General features: G+C 42.8%; 1 protein-coding gene across 2 annotated transcripts in view; it reads right to left on the reverse strand.

The window, feature by feature from the left end:
• LOC115463176 (polypyrimidine tract-binding protein 3-like) overlaps positions 1–18,848 on the reverse strand; it is a 224,109-nt gene that overhangs the window by 50,413 nt on the left and 154,848 nt on the right. For both annotated transcript variants that reach the window (XM_030193442.1, XM_030193441.1), the window contains exon 11: positions 3,288–3,380. In XM_030193442.1, the coding sequence (XP_030049302.1) occupies positions 3,288–3,380 (93 nt within the window). The remainder of the gene's footprint in view (positions 1–3,287; positions 3,381–18,848) is intronic.

Here is an 18,848-nt window from a genome sequence, read left to right on the forward strand (position 1 = left end):
TGTCCAAGGATGCCAGGAACTCTCCTGCCTTCACTGCCGCTATAACAGAGCGGAGGGTCTCCATGCGAAAGTGCCGAACTTTCAAGGCCCAATTGACCCCTTTGAGGTCGAGAATAGGCCGTACAGAACCTCCTTTCTTTTGGTATCACAAAGAAAAAGGAGTAACATCCCTTGCCAAGCTGATTTTCTGGCACCGGAACGACCACCCCCAGGCGGATCAGATTGTTCAAGGTCTGCTGCACTACCACAGCTTGACCGGAGACTTGCAGGGAGAGAGTACAAACCCGTCTTTTAAGGGTCGGCAGAACTCTAGCTTGTAGCCATCTCTGATGACTTCCAGCGCCCAAGCGTCTGAAGTTATTGTGGTCCACTCGCCCATAAACGAGGACAGCCGTCCTCCAATCTGCACTGGGGCGTGGACCAAGGCCCCGTCATTGGGTACGAGACCCTGGGGGAGGACCGGAGGGAGCACCTCCGGGACGGCGGACTCTGCGAAAGGAATGCTGCTTGGGGGAGAAGTTCCTCTTGAAGGAAGAGGGGGCAGAGGAGCCCGACCTGCCCGGGCGGTACCGACGGGCTTCCTGAAACCGTCCTCTGGAGGTACCAGGGCGAGTACTAGCCCGAGCCCTGACCTCTGGTAACTTCTTGCCCTTAGCCGTGCCGAGATCGGTCACGATTTTGTCCAGCTCGACCCCAAAGAGCAGCTTGCCTTTAAAAGGCAATCTAGCCAGGCGGGCTTTAGAGGCGTGGTCAGCAGACCAATGTTTCAGCCAAAGCCACCGCCGCGCAGAGATTGTCTGAGCCATGCCTTTCGCTGAGGCCCTCAAGACATCATACAGCAAGTCTGCCAAATAGGCTAAGCCCGATTCCAGGGCCGGCCAATCAGCCCTCAAGGAAAGATCCGAGGGGAAAGCCCGCTGCACCATAGTCAGGCACGCCCTGGCCACATAGGAGCCGCAAATTGAGGCCTGCAAACTTAAAGCAGCTGCCTCAAAGGACGACCTTAAGGCCGCCTCCAATCTTCTGTCTTGGGCGTCCTTTAGGGCCGTGCCACCTTCCACCGGCAACGCCGTTTTCTTAGTCACCGCAGTGATTAAAGAATCCACGGTAGGCCACAGATAGGCCTCATGTTCACTTTCAGTCAAAGGATAGAGGCGGGACATAGCCCTAGCCACTTTAAGGCTCGCTTCCGGGACATCCCATTGAGCCGCAATTAAGGTGTGCATGGCATCATGCACGTGGAAGGTTCTAGGCGGACGCTTCGTCCCCAGCATAATGGCAGAGCCAACAGGGGCTGAGGGAGAGACGTCCTCCGGAGAGGAAATCTTCAAAGTGTCCATGGCCTGTACCAACAGGTTGGACAAATCCTCTGAGCGAAAAAGCCGCGCTGCAGAGGGGTCATCCGCTCCATCCGAGCGGGGATCCGTCTCCTCCAAGGAAACCGCAAAGGACCGTTGGGAGATCTCAGATACGCTGCCCTCATCTACATCGGAGGAGACAAAGTCCTCCAAGGCCTGGGAATCAACCCGAGGGCGTTTACCTCTGGGAACCTCAACCTCTTTACCAGACGAGGGAGCAGGGGCAGCGTTTTGCATAAGGAAGGCCTGATGCAGCAGCAAAACAACTCGGGGGAGAAACCCCCCAGACTGTGTACTTCCGCAGCCTGGGCAACAGCCCTAGACGCACCCTCAACCGGCGCTCGCAAGAGCGGGGGAGAGACATGCTGCGCATCCAAAATGGCGTCCGGCGCGACACTCCGCGAAGGAGCCGCGCGGGAAGAACGGCGCTTAACTTTAGCCGCTTTTGTGCCGTCGCCCAAATTAAGGGCGTTCATGGCATTAATGTCTCCAACCTCAAGGGCGGCCCAAGAAGAAGCCGTCCGAGCCGCGTGGCCGGCCAAGATGGCGGAGGCGAGGAGCGGGGGATGGGCGTTTATGGCGGGAAAAATCGCCACGCCGGAGGAAGGACCGGGGACATTCATCGGCCACGAAACTGTCACCCAACAAGGGCGAATCAGGCTTTAAGACCCCCGCATCCCCTCTAGAAGCGCCCAAGCGATCCGGGGAGCGACTCTTTACGCCCTCGCCCTCCGACGCCATATGCCACGTGGAGATAAATCGAGGAACCCCCTGCCCGCTATAAAAAGGTAAAAATTACCTGCTGTCCGCTCCGAGCTGTAACGACCTGGTGTCCCAGTGAGTAGCTGCAATAAACGTTTAAATAAACGTCGAAATAAACGCCTTCAAGGACGTTCAAAATTTTTTTTTTTAACGGAACCAGCGGGAGGGGGGAGAAAAGGAGGGACCTGGCACCACCAGGTTTGCACTTGCTCAAAAGAGCCCTCAACCCCAGGCACTCAACAAAACCTAAAAATTAGGCTTGGAGGCCTAGCCAGAGCTGCTGCTGTGTGTGACCACCACCTGCTGAGATAGAGAACATACTGAGGAGTTTCTGGCAGCACATGACCACATATAGGGAGGCAAAGGTTTGCTCTCTATCTCCACCTGCTGGTAGATGGACACAACCCACCAGTCTATGGATTGATCAGCTTGATGATATGGAATGTATTTTATCAATGTTGACAAGGAAGAAATTACATGTTTTTAGGGAAGGAGAGAAAGCATTAAAGATAACCCAAAGTTAAGAGCTAAAACTGGAGGGATGAGAGTGCTATCCTTAGAGAAAGAGCAAAGATGAGGAGTGAGTTTGGGAAAGGGGAAAAACATAAGGCGTTCAATCTTAGCGATGCTAAATTTAATGTAACAGTGGAACAAGAAGTCAGATAAGCAGGCTGAGACTGGATTCTTGGTGAAATTCTGGTGTAGAAGGGTAGATTTGTAAGTCGATAGCATAAAAAGGATACTGAAAGCTGTGTGTGGAGATCGGACTACTGAGAGAAGAAATGAAGATGGCCTAGGACTGGAAGAAAAACCAGAGGAGTTAATTAAAGTATGATAGGAGAGGTGATATGAAAACAAAGCTAGAGCAGTCATTAAATCCAATTGAGTATAATGTGTCAAGGAGCAGATGGTGATCAACAGCGTCAGAGGTGGACAAGTCAAAGAGGAGGAGAAAAGAGCAAAGGCCTTAGACATAAGGAGGCCAATGGAAATTATAGCAACAGCTGTTTTTATGGAATGTAGGGGGTGAAAGTCAGATTAGAGCATCTTTAGAACTATTTAAAATAAAAGAAAGTCAAGATATTAACTTATAGAGTGAGTGAAAGCTTTACATGCAGATTGCTGAAAATATTTTGTTATATAGTTTAATATAATCTAAACACTCACCAAGCTGTGCTTGAGTTGCATCTGCCATTTGCACTAAGGCATTCTCCTTTTTGTTAAAGAGAATTTTCACTCGATGTACATCGCCATATACACCTGCGATTGAGAAAAATATACTATAGCTTTATTATTTGTGCCAACTAGATATCTACAGTCATTTATCCATTTGTATACATTTAATAAATTTCCTTTCGTCAATTAAGTCTCAAGACTATAATTAGATGTATGGCTATTAGAAAAATCTTAAGCACTTAAGAATATCATAATACTTAACAAACAAGTATGCATTACCAAGAAGCAGAATCATGAAGACAGAAAAAGAAAAATTATTACAACTCATTAAAGAAAGAATCCAAGAAGGTAGAAAGCCCTAGAGTAGACACAGAACAAAGAAATAATTATGTCTCCAGCCATGACGATATTAAAGTATAAATCTGCCCAAAGCTCAAGCCCATTTCTACCAACTTACCCTAACTTCTAAATCTGGGTCAACTATCTGAAACTCTGTATTATCTAAAAATGTTTACAACTGAATGAGATTGTAGAATATACATCAGTTTCCTTGGAAGCTAAACCATTTACAGGGAAATTGGAAGTTTTTTTTTTTTCCTGTAACAAATATTTTCTCTTGTGTAGTTCTATCTAAATCTGGAAATATATTTATCTTGAACCCACAAAACAATGCTTGCATATACAGAAATAAGCATCATAGAATACTGCAGTCCTGACACAAGTGGTACGATCCTATTATCCTTATTTATTCATGTATAAGAACACAGCCACCTGAATGTTGGCTAGCCAAAATCATCATGATTTGGACAGGCACTCTCTAAAAAGTCTTTAAAATTTCCTAGCACTAAGGCAACTTGGAAAAGTATATCTGATGAACATTTTCCTAAGCAAACAGACCCCAAATATGAAGCTTCTCTACATGGTATCTCCAGCCCAGGCTGATGTATCTGTGGTTTAGTCAAAGGAATTATTTTCCTTTTCCTTCCTATTATTTCAATCAATTATTGTACTGGTACTTGTATGTAATATTTGAAATTTCAATAAAAATAAAATTAAAAAAAAAAGTTCAGTTGAAGGAAGTTCAAAGATTCCTTTGCTAAGATCTGATTCAGCCACTAGGACAAATATGAGTGATGAAAATAATAAGATACAGCATACCGTATTTTTCGGACTATAAGATGCACCGGACCATAAGACGCAGCTAGGTTTTAGAGGAGGGAAATAGGAAAAAAAAATGTTTTCCTTTTTCCCTCCTCTAAAACCTAGGTGCTCCGGTGCGTCTTGTCCGAGTTCGGGATCGCCCTCCCCCCGGCCCTGTCACCATTTCTCCCTACTCACGTCACGCGATCTTCCCTGGTGGTCTAGTGACGTCAGGGCAGGAAAGAGCCCCCTCTTTCCTGCCCAGCGCGCTGCTCTCCGTCCTCCTGTATGCTGCCTGACGGTCTCGGCGAGATTCAAAATGGCCGCCGAGAATTGAAGTCTCGGCGGCCATTTTGAATCTCGCCGAGACAGTCAGGCTGCATACAGGAGGACGGAGAGCAGCGCGCTGGGCAGGAAAGAGGGGGCTCTTTCCTGCCCCCGACGTCACTAGACCACCAGGGAAGATCGCGTGACATGAGTAGGGAGAAGTGGTGACAGGGCCGGGGGGACGGCGATCCCGAACTCGGGGGGAGGGCGGGAGGGAGGGAAATCACTACCTTCGGACTATAAGACGCACCCCTCATTTTCCTCCCAAATTTGGGGAGCCCCCTCTTTCCTGCCCAGCGCGCTGCTCTCCGTCCTCCTGTATGCTGCCTGACGGTCTCGGCGAGATTCAAAATGGCCGCCGAGAATTGAAGTCTCGGCGGCCATTTTGAATCTCGCCGAGACCATCAGGCTGCATACAGGAGGACGGAGAGCAGCGCGCTGGGCAGGAAAGAGGGGGCTCTTTCCTGCCCCGACGTCACTAGACCACCAGGGAAGATCGCGTGACGTGAGTAGGGAGAAGTGGTGACAGGGCCGGGGGGAGGGCGGGAGGGAGGGAAATCACTACCTTCGGACTATAAGACGCACCCCCCATTTTCCTCCCAAATTTGGGGGGAAAAAAGTGCGTCTTATAGTCCGAAAAATACGGTAAGTCAAATGCAAAGCGCTGATAAGGAACACTAAGAGGGACTTCAAAAAAAAGATTGGCTTTTTCTTAATGTGTTTCTAGTTGTGGATAGTTGTTTCTTGAATGTGAGCTCCAGTTTTGCCATGTTTGTAACTGTTGCTTGTTGAACTGTGGTGAGCTCTTGCTTCTATTGTATTATGTTGAAATCCAATAAAAGATATTAAACTGAAAAAAAAAAAAAAAAAAAAGATTGCGTTGGAGGCAAAAACAATTAGTAAAAAATTTTTTTTAGGTATATTAAAAGCAGGAAGCCAGCAAAAGAATCAGTTGGACCGCTAGATGACCGAGAAGTAAAAGGGACGATCGGGGAACAAAAAGCCGTAGCGGAGAGATTAAATGAATTCTTTGCTTTGGTCTTCACCGAGGAAGATTTGGGTGGGATACCGGTGCCGGAAACGGTATTCGAAGCTGACGAGTCGGAGAAACTTAATGAATTCTCTGTAAACCTGGAGGATGTAATGGGGCACTTCTACAAACTGAAGTGTAGCAAATCTACTGGACCGGATGGTATTCATCCCAGAATATTGATAGAACTAAAAAAACGAGCTTGCGGAGCTATTGTTAGAAATATGTAATTTATCTTTAAAATCGAGCGTGGTACCGTTGGCCAATGTAACGCCGATTTTTAAAAAAGTTCCAGAGGAGATCCGGGAAATTATAGACTAGTGAGTCTGACGTCGGTGCCGAGCAAAATGGTAGAGACTATTATTAAGAACAAAATTACAGAGCATATTCAAAAGCATGGATTAATGAGACAAAGTCAACATGGATTTAGTGAAGGGAAATCTTGCCTCACTAATCTACTACATTTCTTTGAAGGGGTGAACAAACATGTGGATAAAGGTGAGCCGGTTGATATTTTGTATCTGGATTTTCAGAAGGCGTTTGACAAAGTACCTCATGAAAGACTCCAGAGAAAATTGAAGTCATGGGATAGGAGGTAGTGTTCTATTGTGCATTAAAAACTGGTTAAAAGCACTGTAGTAATAGTAGATCTTATGAGATGTATAAGTATCAAGCCTAAATGGAGGTCCTAAGAGAGGATTACCTATAAAAGGAAAAGGGGAAAAGGGGGGGGGGGGGAAGAAGGGGGGGGGGGGGGGGGGGAAATTAAAATTCATGATGACAAAGCAAGGATGTACTCTGTATAGTTTGCCAAGTTGGTGTTGCGTATCGATTCAGAAAGGAACTAACTCATATCTTTTGTTGATCATCAATAAAATGATTCACCACAAATAAAAAATTAAACATAGAGCACCATAATAGAAACAAGGGGGGGGGGGGGGGAGGGAGGGGATAACAGTTATATATAAAAAATTTTGAAGACTGTACGTAAGTTGTATATTGAACTGTTGCTCCACTGAATTCTGTAAATTGCATTGATGCTGCCATGTTAAGATGGAACTGTACTTTTAGACTTGTCATCAATGAAAATCGTTAACTTTAAAGTAGAGGGAAAAGGGACGGGGTGGGGGTGTTTGGGGATAAAAAAGAAAATTTCATTGACTGTGGAAAGCTGAATGATTTTCTTGAACTTGAGCAATGTTCATGTTGAAGTTTTCTGCTTGTTTGTATTGATCTTTCAGTCAATAAAAGATTTAAACATAAAAACTGGTTAAAAGATAGAAAACAGAGAAGGGTTAAATGGTCAGTATTCTCAATGGAGAATTGTAGTTAGTGGGGTTCCCCAGGGGTCTGTGCTGGGACCGCTGCTTTTTAACATATTTATAAATGACCTAGAGATGGGAGTAACTAGTGATGTAATTAAATTTGCTGATGACACAAAGTTATTCAACGTCGTTAAATCGCGGGAGGATTGTGAAAAATTACAAGCGGACCTTACGAGACTGAGTGTCTAAATGGAAAATGACGTTTAATGTGAGCAAGTGCAAAGTGATGCATGTGGGAAAGAGAAACCCGAATTATAGCTACGGCATGCAAGGTTCCACGTTAGGAGTCACGGACCAAAAAAAGGGATCTAGGTGTCGTAGTTGATGATACGTTGAAACCTTCTGCTCAGTGTGCTGCTGCAGCTAAGAAAGCAAATAGAATGTTAGGTATTATTAGGAAAGGAATGGAAAACAAAAATGAGGATGTTATAAATGCCTTTGTATCGCTCCATGGTGTGACCGCACCTCGAATATTGTGTTCAATTCTGGTCGCCGCATCTCAAAAAAGATATAGTGGAATTAGAAAAAGTGCAGAGAAGGGCAACGAAAATAATAAAGGGGATGGGACGACTTCCCTGTGAGAAAAGGCTAAAGTGGCTAGGGCTCTTCAGCTTGGAGAAAAGGCGTCTGAGGGGAGATATGATAGAGGTCTATAAAATAATGAGTGGAGTTGAACGGGTAGATGTGAAGTGTCTGTTCACGCTTTCCAAAAATACTAGTACTAGGGGGCATGCGATGAAGCTACAATGTAGTAAATTTAAAACAAATCGGAGAAAATTTTTCTTCACTCGACATGTAATTAACCTCTGGAATTCTTTGCCAGAGAATGTGGTAAAGGCGGTTAGCTTAGCGGAGTTTAAAAAAGGTTTGGACAGCTTCCTAAAGGAAAAGTCCATAGACCGTTATTAAATGGACTTGGGGAAAATCCACTATTTTTGGGATAAGCAGTATAAAATGTTTTGTACATTTTTGGGATCTTGCCGGGTATTTGTGACCTGGATTGGCCACTTTTGGAAACAGGATGCTGGGCTCGATGGACCTTTAGTCTTTCCCAGTATGGCAATACTTATGTACAAGGCATCTCATAAGATTTGAATAGCTTGTCGTCACTAAAACATGGGAGTAGATATTCAGCCGGTGGCGGTCAGTGTTTTTATGTCCGCTGCAGGGTGTATTGCTGAATATTTAATATGGGGCCATGTCTGGGCACTGGCACTGAACATCAGGTTGTATGTTGACCGCTAAAACGTATGGGTTAAGTGCAATATTCAGCCTTAAAACGCATAAGCTGAACCCTCTAAAGACAGTACTGCTATTTATGCAGCCTAATTTAAGCTGTTATCTTAGCCGGTTATGGCTTATTCATAAGTGCCAACGCCACTCCTGATATGCGCACAAGTTAGCTGGCTCAGGCACCAGCTGTGAATATTCAGCTGTCTAACTGGTTAAGTGCCAATGAATATTTGCGGTTAGTCATGATCATATGATTTAAATGGCCAGGAGTCTCTTTGGGCAGTGTAAATTGCTTTGAATATGGGGCGGACAAGATCCATTGAGCTAGTCCCATATAAATCTTAGAGAAAGCCAACCACCAATGGAATGCTGTGAGACCAGACAACAAATAATACTGATGGGACAAAAGCTGAAATAGAGGGCTGGCACAATATTTTAATGAAGGCAGAGTCGATAAAAGGAAATAAAATGCACTGTAGAATCTTTATGGCTAGAAAGATGGGGAAGAACACAGTGGTGGGGTACACAACTAGTTTCTGGAAGAATGAGGAAAGACAGTGAAATTCTATCAAATTAGGAATGCTAACACTTGACAAAAAAATAATGGAATATATTTCATCAGGACAAGGTAGGGAGATAACATTTCTAGAAGCCATAAATGACAATTTCATTGAGCAGCTGGTTCTGGAACCAACGAGTTATTTTACATTCAATATTTAGGTTAAGGAAGTAATTTTCAACCTTTTTGCAGCTGGGACAATACTTGCATAAATGATACACTGCATACATAACTCTCACAGACTTCTGGTCTGACACCGTATAGCAGTTTTCCCCCCGCCCCCAACAACAACTTGTGCAGATCAGAACTAGGACATTTCTCCATGGAAGTCACCATGCAAAAAACATTCTGATCTTGTGTTGTGTGTGCAATAGCAAAATAAATCTTTCCACCAACATTGAGAAATACAAATCCTGCAGAAAATCATAATTCAACAACACACAGAAAACCTGTTACACATATTCAAACAGCAAGAATCCTACCTCTGAACAGGCAGCACTACATTGGGTCCTAGAACACCAATACACCTAACTAAAGGTAAAACAGAACAAGTGGAACTGCTATAGATCTCTACACAAACTACAAGCAAACAATACCACACCTTGGTCACAGGCAGAATGCAGACACATAGGAGTCAGCCTTGTGGATTCAGGAGTGTTCAGCACTCTCAATACTGCGTAACTGGGTGCACTGTGTGAGTGTGTGTGTCAGTGGCATCACTAGAAAAAAGTATTTGTGGGGCACGTATTGGAAGAGGCAAAAATACTAAAAAGTCCCAATGGCCTTAGTAACCTCTTTATCCAGTTCTTTCAAATGGAAGTAATATCATAAGACTATAGAGCCAGGGTGGGCAAGCATGGTCCTCAAGGGCCACAACCCAGTTGATTGTCCACTTAGGGTCAGACCATCAAAGTGGATTACATATATTAATACTAAATTAAAAGAAAATGAAAAAAAAAAGTTACAATCTAATAGAAGTAGTAGAACATAAAACACCATGAAACTGCTGCTTTCCAGTAGACCACAGGATCCAAAGTAGTCCACTTCCCTAGTTAGGCCTTAATAATACAGTAAAAACTGAGCAAAATAGATGGGTCTTCAACATAACTTTGAATTGAAAGAGTAGCCTCTGTACATAGTGAAAGTAGGAGGGCATTCTAGTGTAGATCCCGCTACATGAACATTGATGTTCAATAGGTAGTTAATGGTATGTCTAAAATTGCAAGAATAGCCAGCAGGTGCTGTTGGCTACAACACAAGACCGTTGGTGGAGCACAGGGTAAAAGATGGGAAAACAATAAAGAGGAAACTGAATGCAAAATCTTGTGACTCAGCAACAGGATCTTATAGACAATTTGGTGTTCCACCGACAGCCAATGTGGAGTCACATGGTCAAACTTTTTGGTGCTGCGTTCGGCACCTAACCCTTACCGTTCAGTGAATCCAGACTGCCTCAATTTGACTGCCCCTATCGGACCGACCGTTCACTTGTCTATTAGATTGTAAGCTCTTTGAGCAGGGACTGTCTCTCTTTGTTAAATTGTACAGCGCTGCGTAACCCTAGTAGCGCTCTAGAAATGTTAAGTAGTAGTAGTAGTAGTTTAACAGCAATATTTTGTATTAACAGCAATTGTGTTGTGGGGAATATGGAGGGGGGCTCGGGACCCCTAATGTTTGTATATTCAGAACACTCCCCTGGATAATAAAAACACGGGTTACCTGTAAGATTTCATCTCCCCTAATTATTCTGTGTGCTGTTTTCAATCCTTGCTAACTAGATCAGGCTGCAGGGTGGCCTTCTAAAATTGTGCAAGGACAGCCAAGTGACACCCACATTCCTAACTAGACTGTACCCAAACACATGTTTTACGCATTTAGTGTGATTTGTTGGGCAAGTGCATCCACATCCGCAGCTCCTCAGTACCTTTCTGCTCTCATCTCTCCCCTACACTCCTCCCCGTGAACTCTGTTCGCAGGGTAATGTCTCCTGTCATCCCCCTTCTCCCCACTGCTAACTCCCCGGCTCCATTCCTTCTATCTCGCTGCTCCTATGCCTGGAATAGACTCCCTGAGCCGGTACGTCAGGCTCAGTCTCTGGCTGTCTTCAAGTCTAGGCTTAAAGCCCACCTCTTTGCTACTGCTTTCGACTCCTAACCATGACTCTCGTACTCAACACCCTCACTTATCACCCCTACCACTGCAATTTTCCCACCCCTAGCTGTCTGTTCATCTGTCCAATTTAGATTGTAGCTCTGTTGAGCAGGGACTGTCTTTTTCATGTTGATTTGTACAGCGCTGCGTAAGTCTAGTAGCGCTATAGAAATGTTTAATAGTAGTAGTAGAAGGGAAAATGTACCTTTTTACTGAGACAGATGTGTGTGGGCGAGAGACGGTTATACAAGATCTTGGAGAGAGTCTGTCACGAGAATGGAAAAAAACCTCCGTTTTTTCTGTATTTTTTGCTGACCAATGTTAAGGTCATGTTTAGGGCAAGATACTGTACAAGACAGTTTAAGCATTTATTGATTGTGAACTTTTTTTACAAGCTTTTAGAACGATAAGTACAGGCATATAGAATGGTCCAATTTAAGATAACTTTAATGGGTATTTCGATAGGGCTCATGTAAGGGTCATGACCCAAGGCATGATGTTATACAGTTTACTGATTCTATTATATGTTTTTAAAGAGGTAACAGACAAAAAAGGGTATATTCACTAGTCACAAAAGCCAGATGGAGGGCAAAGATAACATGACCTTGTGACCCAGGATTAGGGTATGAACTGATAATTGATAGAATTCAGATGTGTTAGATTAGAAACATAGAAACATGACAGCAGATAAAGGCCATATGGCCCATCCTCTGTAATCCCTAACTCTTCCTTTTCCTAAGCGATCCCACATGCTAATCCCATGCCTTTTTAAATTCTGACAAGTCCTCGACTCCACCATCTCCACCAGGATGCCATTCCATGCCTCCACCACCCTTTTTGTGAAATAATACTTTCTTAGATTACTCCTAAGCCTATTCCCTCTTAACTTCATCGTATGCCCCCTCATTCCTGAGCTCTCCTTCAGTTGAAAAAGGCTCACCTCCTGTACATAAATGCCTCTGAGATATTTAAATATCTCTATCATGTCTCCTCTCTCCCAGCATATACATGTTGAGGTTCATAAGGATAGTAGATAGTGGGATGTGCTAAAATGGTAATTAGTTTCCAGAATATTGTCCAACTTGTGCTAAATCAATTGTATAAAAATGAGAAAAATCTATGTTCGGGGGATTATCTTGTTCCAGGGCAGTGAACTGGCATGGAAATAAGGAAGTCTAATTATATTTTTTCTGTATTTTGGATTTGCTATAGCCTCTGCTTCAGCTACTAGTATGTAAGTATTTGTTTTTATTAGTGTAAGAAGCAAACAAAAGAACATGGGTGTTCTAGCAATAATCAGTTGGGGTTTGGACAATGTGGGTGCAGACCTGATCTCTCTCTTACCGACACCTTTCAGAAGCACATTACAATAATCTAGCTCTTAGTGGGAGCGGCATGATCTGATGCAGGAGGTAATGGTATGGGGCCACTTGATAACAGTGATCATAATATGATCAGATTGATATTAGCTTTGGAGTAAGTATACACAGGAATTCCAGTACGTTAGCGCTTAACTTTCAAAAAGGAGACTATGATAAAATGAGGCGAACAGTGACAAAAAAAAAAAAAAAACCTAAAGAGGAGCAGCTGCGAGGGTCAAAAATTTACATTAGTCGTGGATGCTGTTTAAAAATCATCTCAAAGTTAACATATTCCAGTTAATAAATTCAAACTAAAACTTTTTTTTCTACCTTTGTTGTCTGGACATTTTATTTTTCAATCATGTTGCTGCCAAGTTCTGTCTCTCTTCTGCTAATTCTTTTTCCAGTGGCTGTTATCCATTTGTCTTTTCTTCTCTCTCCTGCCTTGTTATATTCCTTCACTACACTTCTGACATATTGATCCTTCCCTTGCTATGCTGTTCATTGTTTTTATTCCACAAATACCACAAATGGTTCATTGCGGATTACAAAGGTAAGGCCAAATAAATCAAAGAAAGTGATAAACAACCAATATTATAGAACTAGCAGTCATTAAATTGATTCTGTAAACAGAAATATCTTGAGAGCCTTTCTAAAGATAAAACAATTTGTCATAACCTAGAACTGTAGATAGCATTTTCCAGATGGAAGCTGCTTGATAACAGAGAGGAGTCAAACACCCTTTCTTTGATAACCCCTTTATAAAGAAGGAAAACAGATTTTGGGTTCTAGATCTAGCTTGCGTGTGAAGAAAAGTAATCCAATCCGTTAGATAACATGATAAAAATGATAAAAAGAACATACACTCAAAGCTTGGAAACAAATGCAAAGAAAATACAAATATACAATAAGACAAACCAAAAAAGCATTCTACAAAACCAAAATAGGACCAGACTACAAAGACGCACATAAACTTTACCAACTCGTGAATAAACTAATAAACACCACACCGGTGACCACAGTCAGCACACCAACTTGCCAAATACTTCAATGAGAAAATTATAAAACTTCGATCCACATTACCACACAATACCACTGATCACAAAAAATTTATGGATTGCCTGGACCCTACTCCCGGTGAATACCCAGCAGATCTACTACTACTTAACATTTCTAAAGCGCTACTAGGGTTACGCAGTGCTGTACAATTTCACATGGAAGGACAGTCCCTGCTCAAGGAGCTTACAATCTAAAAGACAGGTGTACAATCTAAAGACAAGTATACAATCGAAAAGACAGGTGTAAATCTAGAGACAAGTGTACAATCTAAAAGACAAGTGTAGAGTCGAACTGATAGGGCATACTATATTTCTCGAAAGGTTAGGTGCCGAAAGCAGCATTGAAGAGGTGAGTTTTAAGCAGAGATTTGAAGATGGGTAGGGATCGAACCTGGAACGACTTTGATCTGCTAACCGATGAAAACATCACTCAAGCACTCAACAAATTTTCCAAACCCCACTCCAAACTGGATATTTGCTCCAGTAGCCTAATAAGGTTCGCCCCCAAACGCTTCATAACAGACCTTACATCACACCTGAACTACATGCTACAACACAGACTTTTCCCCAAGGACAAAGGAAATATATTACTTACACCCATACCCAAAGACTTAAAGAAAAAATTAAATGTCACAACCAACTATCGACCAGTAGCATCCATCCCCCTGATAGTAAAACTAATGGAAAGTATGGTAACCAAACAACTCACCAATTACCTAAACAAATTCACACTACATGAATCACAGTCAGGATTTCGATCCAACCATAGCACTGAAACAGTGCTAACCACTCTCATAACCAAATTTAAACAACTAATTGCAACTGGAAATAATGTGCTACTCCTACAATTCGACATATCCAGCGCGTTCGACATGGTCAGCCACCAAATACTCTCGAACATCCTAGACTACTTCGGGATTGGAGGAAACGTACTAAGATGGTTTAAAGGCTTCTTAACAGCAAGAACTTATCAAGTGATTTTTAACTCAAAAACGTCAACACCATGGAAACCTGAATGCGGAGTACCACAAGGATCACCGCTCTCACCAACCCTTTTTAACTTAATGATGACACCTTTAGCCAAATCGCTATCCAACCAAGAACTCAACCCATACATCTATGCAGACGATGTCACGATATAAATCCCGTTCAAACAAGACATAACAGAAATCACAAACGAATTCACACAAAGCCTCCAAACAATGAACTCATGGGTGGACGCATTCCAACTAAAGCTAAACGCAGAAAAAACACAAGGTCTCATCCTGTCCTCACAATACAACACAAACAAACCCAATACCATAAACAACCCAGACTACACCCTTCCGGTCTCAGACAGCCTGAAAATTCTGGTTGTCACAATTGACAGAAATCTCACACTCGAAGGGCATGCAAAAAAATACAGCAAAGAAAATGTTCTACTCAATGTGGAAACTTAAAAGAATCAAACCTTTCTTCCCAAGAGAAGTATTCCGCAGCCTAGTACAGTTAATGGTGCTAAGTCATCTAGATTACTGCAACGCCATTTATGCAGGATGCAAAGAACAAATCATTAAGAAGCTTCAAACTGCTCAAAACACAGCAGCCAGACTCATATTTGGGAAAGCAAAATATGAAAGCGCCAACCCCCTAAAAGAAAACTACACTGGCTCCCATTAAAAGAACGAATTGTGTTCAAGTGTGCACCCTGGTCCACAAAATCATTTACGGGGAAGCCCCCGACCTATATGTCAGACCTTATAGACTTGCCTACTAGGAACGCAAAAAGATCATCACGCACATTCGTCAATCTCCACTATCCTAACTGTAAAGAGCTAAAATATAAATCCACATACGCGACCAGTTTCTCATACATCTGCATGCAGCTATGGAACACACTACCGAAGGCCATAAAAACAACGCAAGATCTAACCATCTTCCGAAAACAGATCTTTTCAAGAAGGCATATAATAAACATCCATCTTAAATATTAAATAACACTATACACAATCTATACAAAACTGAAATCTTACCACATGACTGTTTAACCTCTTTGCTATTAATGATCAAGCACTACCACCTTAAACCTTATGTCGAATAAGGTCTCTCTATAGTCGATGACCTAATGTTTGTTAGAATCCAATTTATTACTCAGGAACAGTCATGCAATACCATAATGTATTCTGCTTTACTATGTATGTACACACATATATGTTATGTTCCATGTATGTCTGCACCTAATGCCAATACCATTTGTAATTCTGTTACCTGGAAATGGCAACCGCCATTACGGCAAATGTAAGCCACATTGAGCCTGCAAATCGGTGGGAAAATGTGGGATAAAAATGCTACAAATAAATAAATAAATAAATGGAGCATCACCATACAGCTCTTTCCTCCTTTTTTCTTTTCTGCTTCTCTATCCACTCAAATTTCACCTTCTTTCTTGCCCTTCTTCTTTTAACTTTTCAGCTACCTATTAACTTTCCATATTCTTCTCTCATTCCCTAGCTGTCACATTTGTCATTCCACTCCTTCCCCAGCTTGCTATTTCCTTCCATCTTTCATCTACCCTCCATTACTACCTCTGTATTCACTATCCTCCTCGCCCAGTATCTCTTCTCCCTCCTCCTACCCCCCATGGCCTGACACCGCTCTTATATCAGCTTCACTGGCTTCTGATTGAAGCAAGAATAAAATTTAAGATCTATATTTTGACATACAAAGCATTACACTTACTAATTCCATCATATTTAGCTAATCTTATAATACCTTATGCACCGATACGTACCCTTAGTTCGCTTACAGATAATAGATTAGTAATTCCATCATTAATAAGGGCTAGATGGGAATCTACACGAAAGTCGGCTTTCTTTTTTTTAGGGCCATCACTTTGGACGGTCTCCAGAAATTATTAAGATTAGAGGATACATATACCGGTTTTCGCAAAAGGTTAAAGACATATCTCCTTTCAAAATGCATATGAAAATGATGCAGGATAAAGAAAAGCATTTAAAAAAAATGTATATATATATATATATATATATATATATATATATATATATATATAAACCGGATGCTAAACTACATTTTATTATATATTTTAAGATTGTTTGTAATTATTATTGATTAGTTATGATCTTTTATGGTTGGTTTGCTGTGCTTTCCTATCAAGTACTGGATTTCCTAGATGTTATTATATGTGTTTTATTTCTTTTATGTAAACCGTTCTGTTTTGCTAAAGCAATAAGTAACGGTATAGTAAATAAATAAATGGTGATGATCTCCCTGTCCCTTGTCATCCAGCCCCATCATCTTCCTTGTCCCATCTCTCTTCCCTCCTGCTGCCCCCCCCCCCCCACCTCACGGTCCATCATCTCTCCTCCTCTCTATTGTATTCTGGGTATTTATATCCTGCTATTATCAGTGGGTTACATAAATACAAAATACACAATTAAAGACCAAGATATCCTACTAAATCATTTATCCAGGTATTTTCTAAAAAGATAAGTCTTCAATCCTTTACGGAATTGTAGATAGCCAGAAAGCATACAAACTTGTACAGGTATAGAATTCCATAGTTTTTTAGCTTGGAAAGTAAAAGAGCCAAAGAGTAGAATAGAAGCGAGAATTCCTCTGGAAGTCTGGAAGAAAGAAGATCAATTCCCCTACAGAATTCTAAATACAATTACAAGCAATCTTAAAATCAATCAGTGATGAAACTGGCAACCAGAGTAGGCATTTAAACAAAGGTATTACATAGTCGTATTAAGAACCATAAATCATTTTGGCTACAATATTTTGTAATAACCAACTTGCTAACTATTCTTAAATTTAATCCAACGTACAGGGCAATATAATAATCCAGCTGAGGCAGTACAATAGCTTGAACCAGCATATGGATGTCAGGTTCTCAGGTTCAGAGCCCGCGGGGCCGGGCTCTGGAGCAAACGTGAGCCCTTGGGCTGCTGCCGAGGAGCGACAGCAGCAGGCAAAACCCACCAACCAACACTGGGTAAGCACACCAGCAGGGACTGCAGGCACTGCCCAGCGAACCGGAACACCTGGACTGGAATCCCCCGGACTGGAGGACACAGGACTGGAACACTGGACTGCAATCCCTCGGACTGGAACACACACCGGACCGGAACACACCGGACTGGAGCACACCAGACTGGAACACACACCGGACCGGAACACACTGGACTGGTCCCCCGCACTGGAGGACACAGGACTGGAACATGGGACTGGAGCACACTGGACTGGTCCACACAGCTTCACCTGCACTTAGCTACTAAGCCCCCAGAAGTTGAGCTCCTGGGTTCGAGTAGCCGACAGGACTTACTGGATACCGGATGACATAGGGACCAGGACTGGAAACAGAAGTGCTCCTAAACCTAAACTGATCTACTTGCTCCCAAGCCCTAAACCAGCAGGAGTGTTCCTAACAGTAAACTGACAAAAGGACTTCCTAAGCCCTATACTAAACAGGAGCTCCTAAGCCCTGCTCAAGAAAGGGACTTCCTAAGCCCTAAACTAACAGAGCAGGGAACTAAACACAAAGCTAACACAGGTGCTACTAAGCACCAAGCTACAAGCAGAGCTTTACACTAATAAGCTAAACACAGAACTAACCAGCTACCTAAGCACTGCTCTAGCAAGCTAGATACAACTAACAAGGTGCTTCCTAAGCACTACTCTGGCAAGCAACCAGAAGAGCTCCTAGCACTAAAAGGGAAGACAGGGGAGCCACAAGGAAAAAACAGGGAAGCTAACACATAAGCCAAAAGTGCTTCTAAAGCACCAAACACCAACAGCAAAGACTGCAATGCTCCTAATAGCACAAACACCAGAAGTACTTCTAACAGCAAACTCTGCAGTGTTCCTAACAACACCAAACCCTGAAGTACTTCTATCAACAACAGAGCTTCCAAAGCCCTACACACAGCAATGCTACCAAAACCAAGAGGGAACAGAAGGGAACCAAAAGGGAAAAGCAGGAAAGCTAAACACACAGTCACCAGTGCACACTGCACTAACACTAACCTGGCCCTTAGCAAAAGCAAGCAGGGAAACTAGACACAACGTCAGAAGTGCACACTGCACCACCCTACCTACAGCAAACACCACTGTTGCAAAGGCCCTGAAGGAAACAAGACCACTTCCTTATCAAGGCCCTCCCTGATGATGTCACACTCCCTAGACCTAGGCAAAAGCACACTGACCCAGAGAGGCCCAACCCACACCAATGCAAAACCGTGAAACACTTGAAGCCAGTACACCCAAAGAGAGTTAGAGCAACTCAGGCAACACACACACAGCTGTAGTGAAGTGAGACAATTAACCCCATGCTGCTGGAAGCTGCCAGCACAGAGAGACAGAGCCAGCT

This window comes from Microcaecilia unicolor, chromosome 2 (genome assembly GCF_901765095.1).
Source record: "Microcaecilia unicolor chromosome 2, aMicUni1.1, whole genome shotgun sequence".
In the NCBI taxonomy this organism is placed as follows: domain Eukaryota; kingdom Metazoa; phylum Chordata; class Amphibia; order Gymnophiona; family Siphonopidae; genus Microcaecilia; species Microcaecilia unicolor.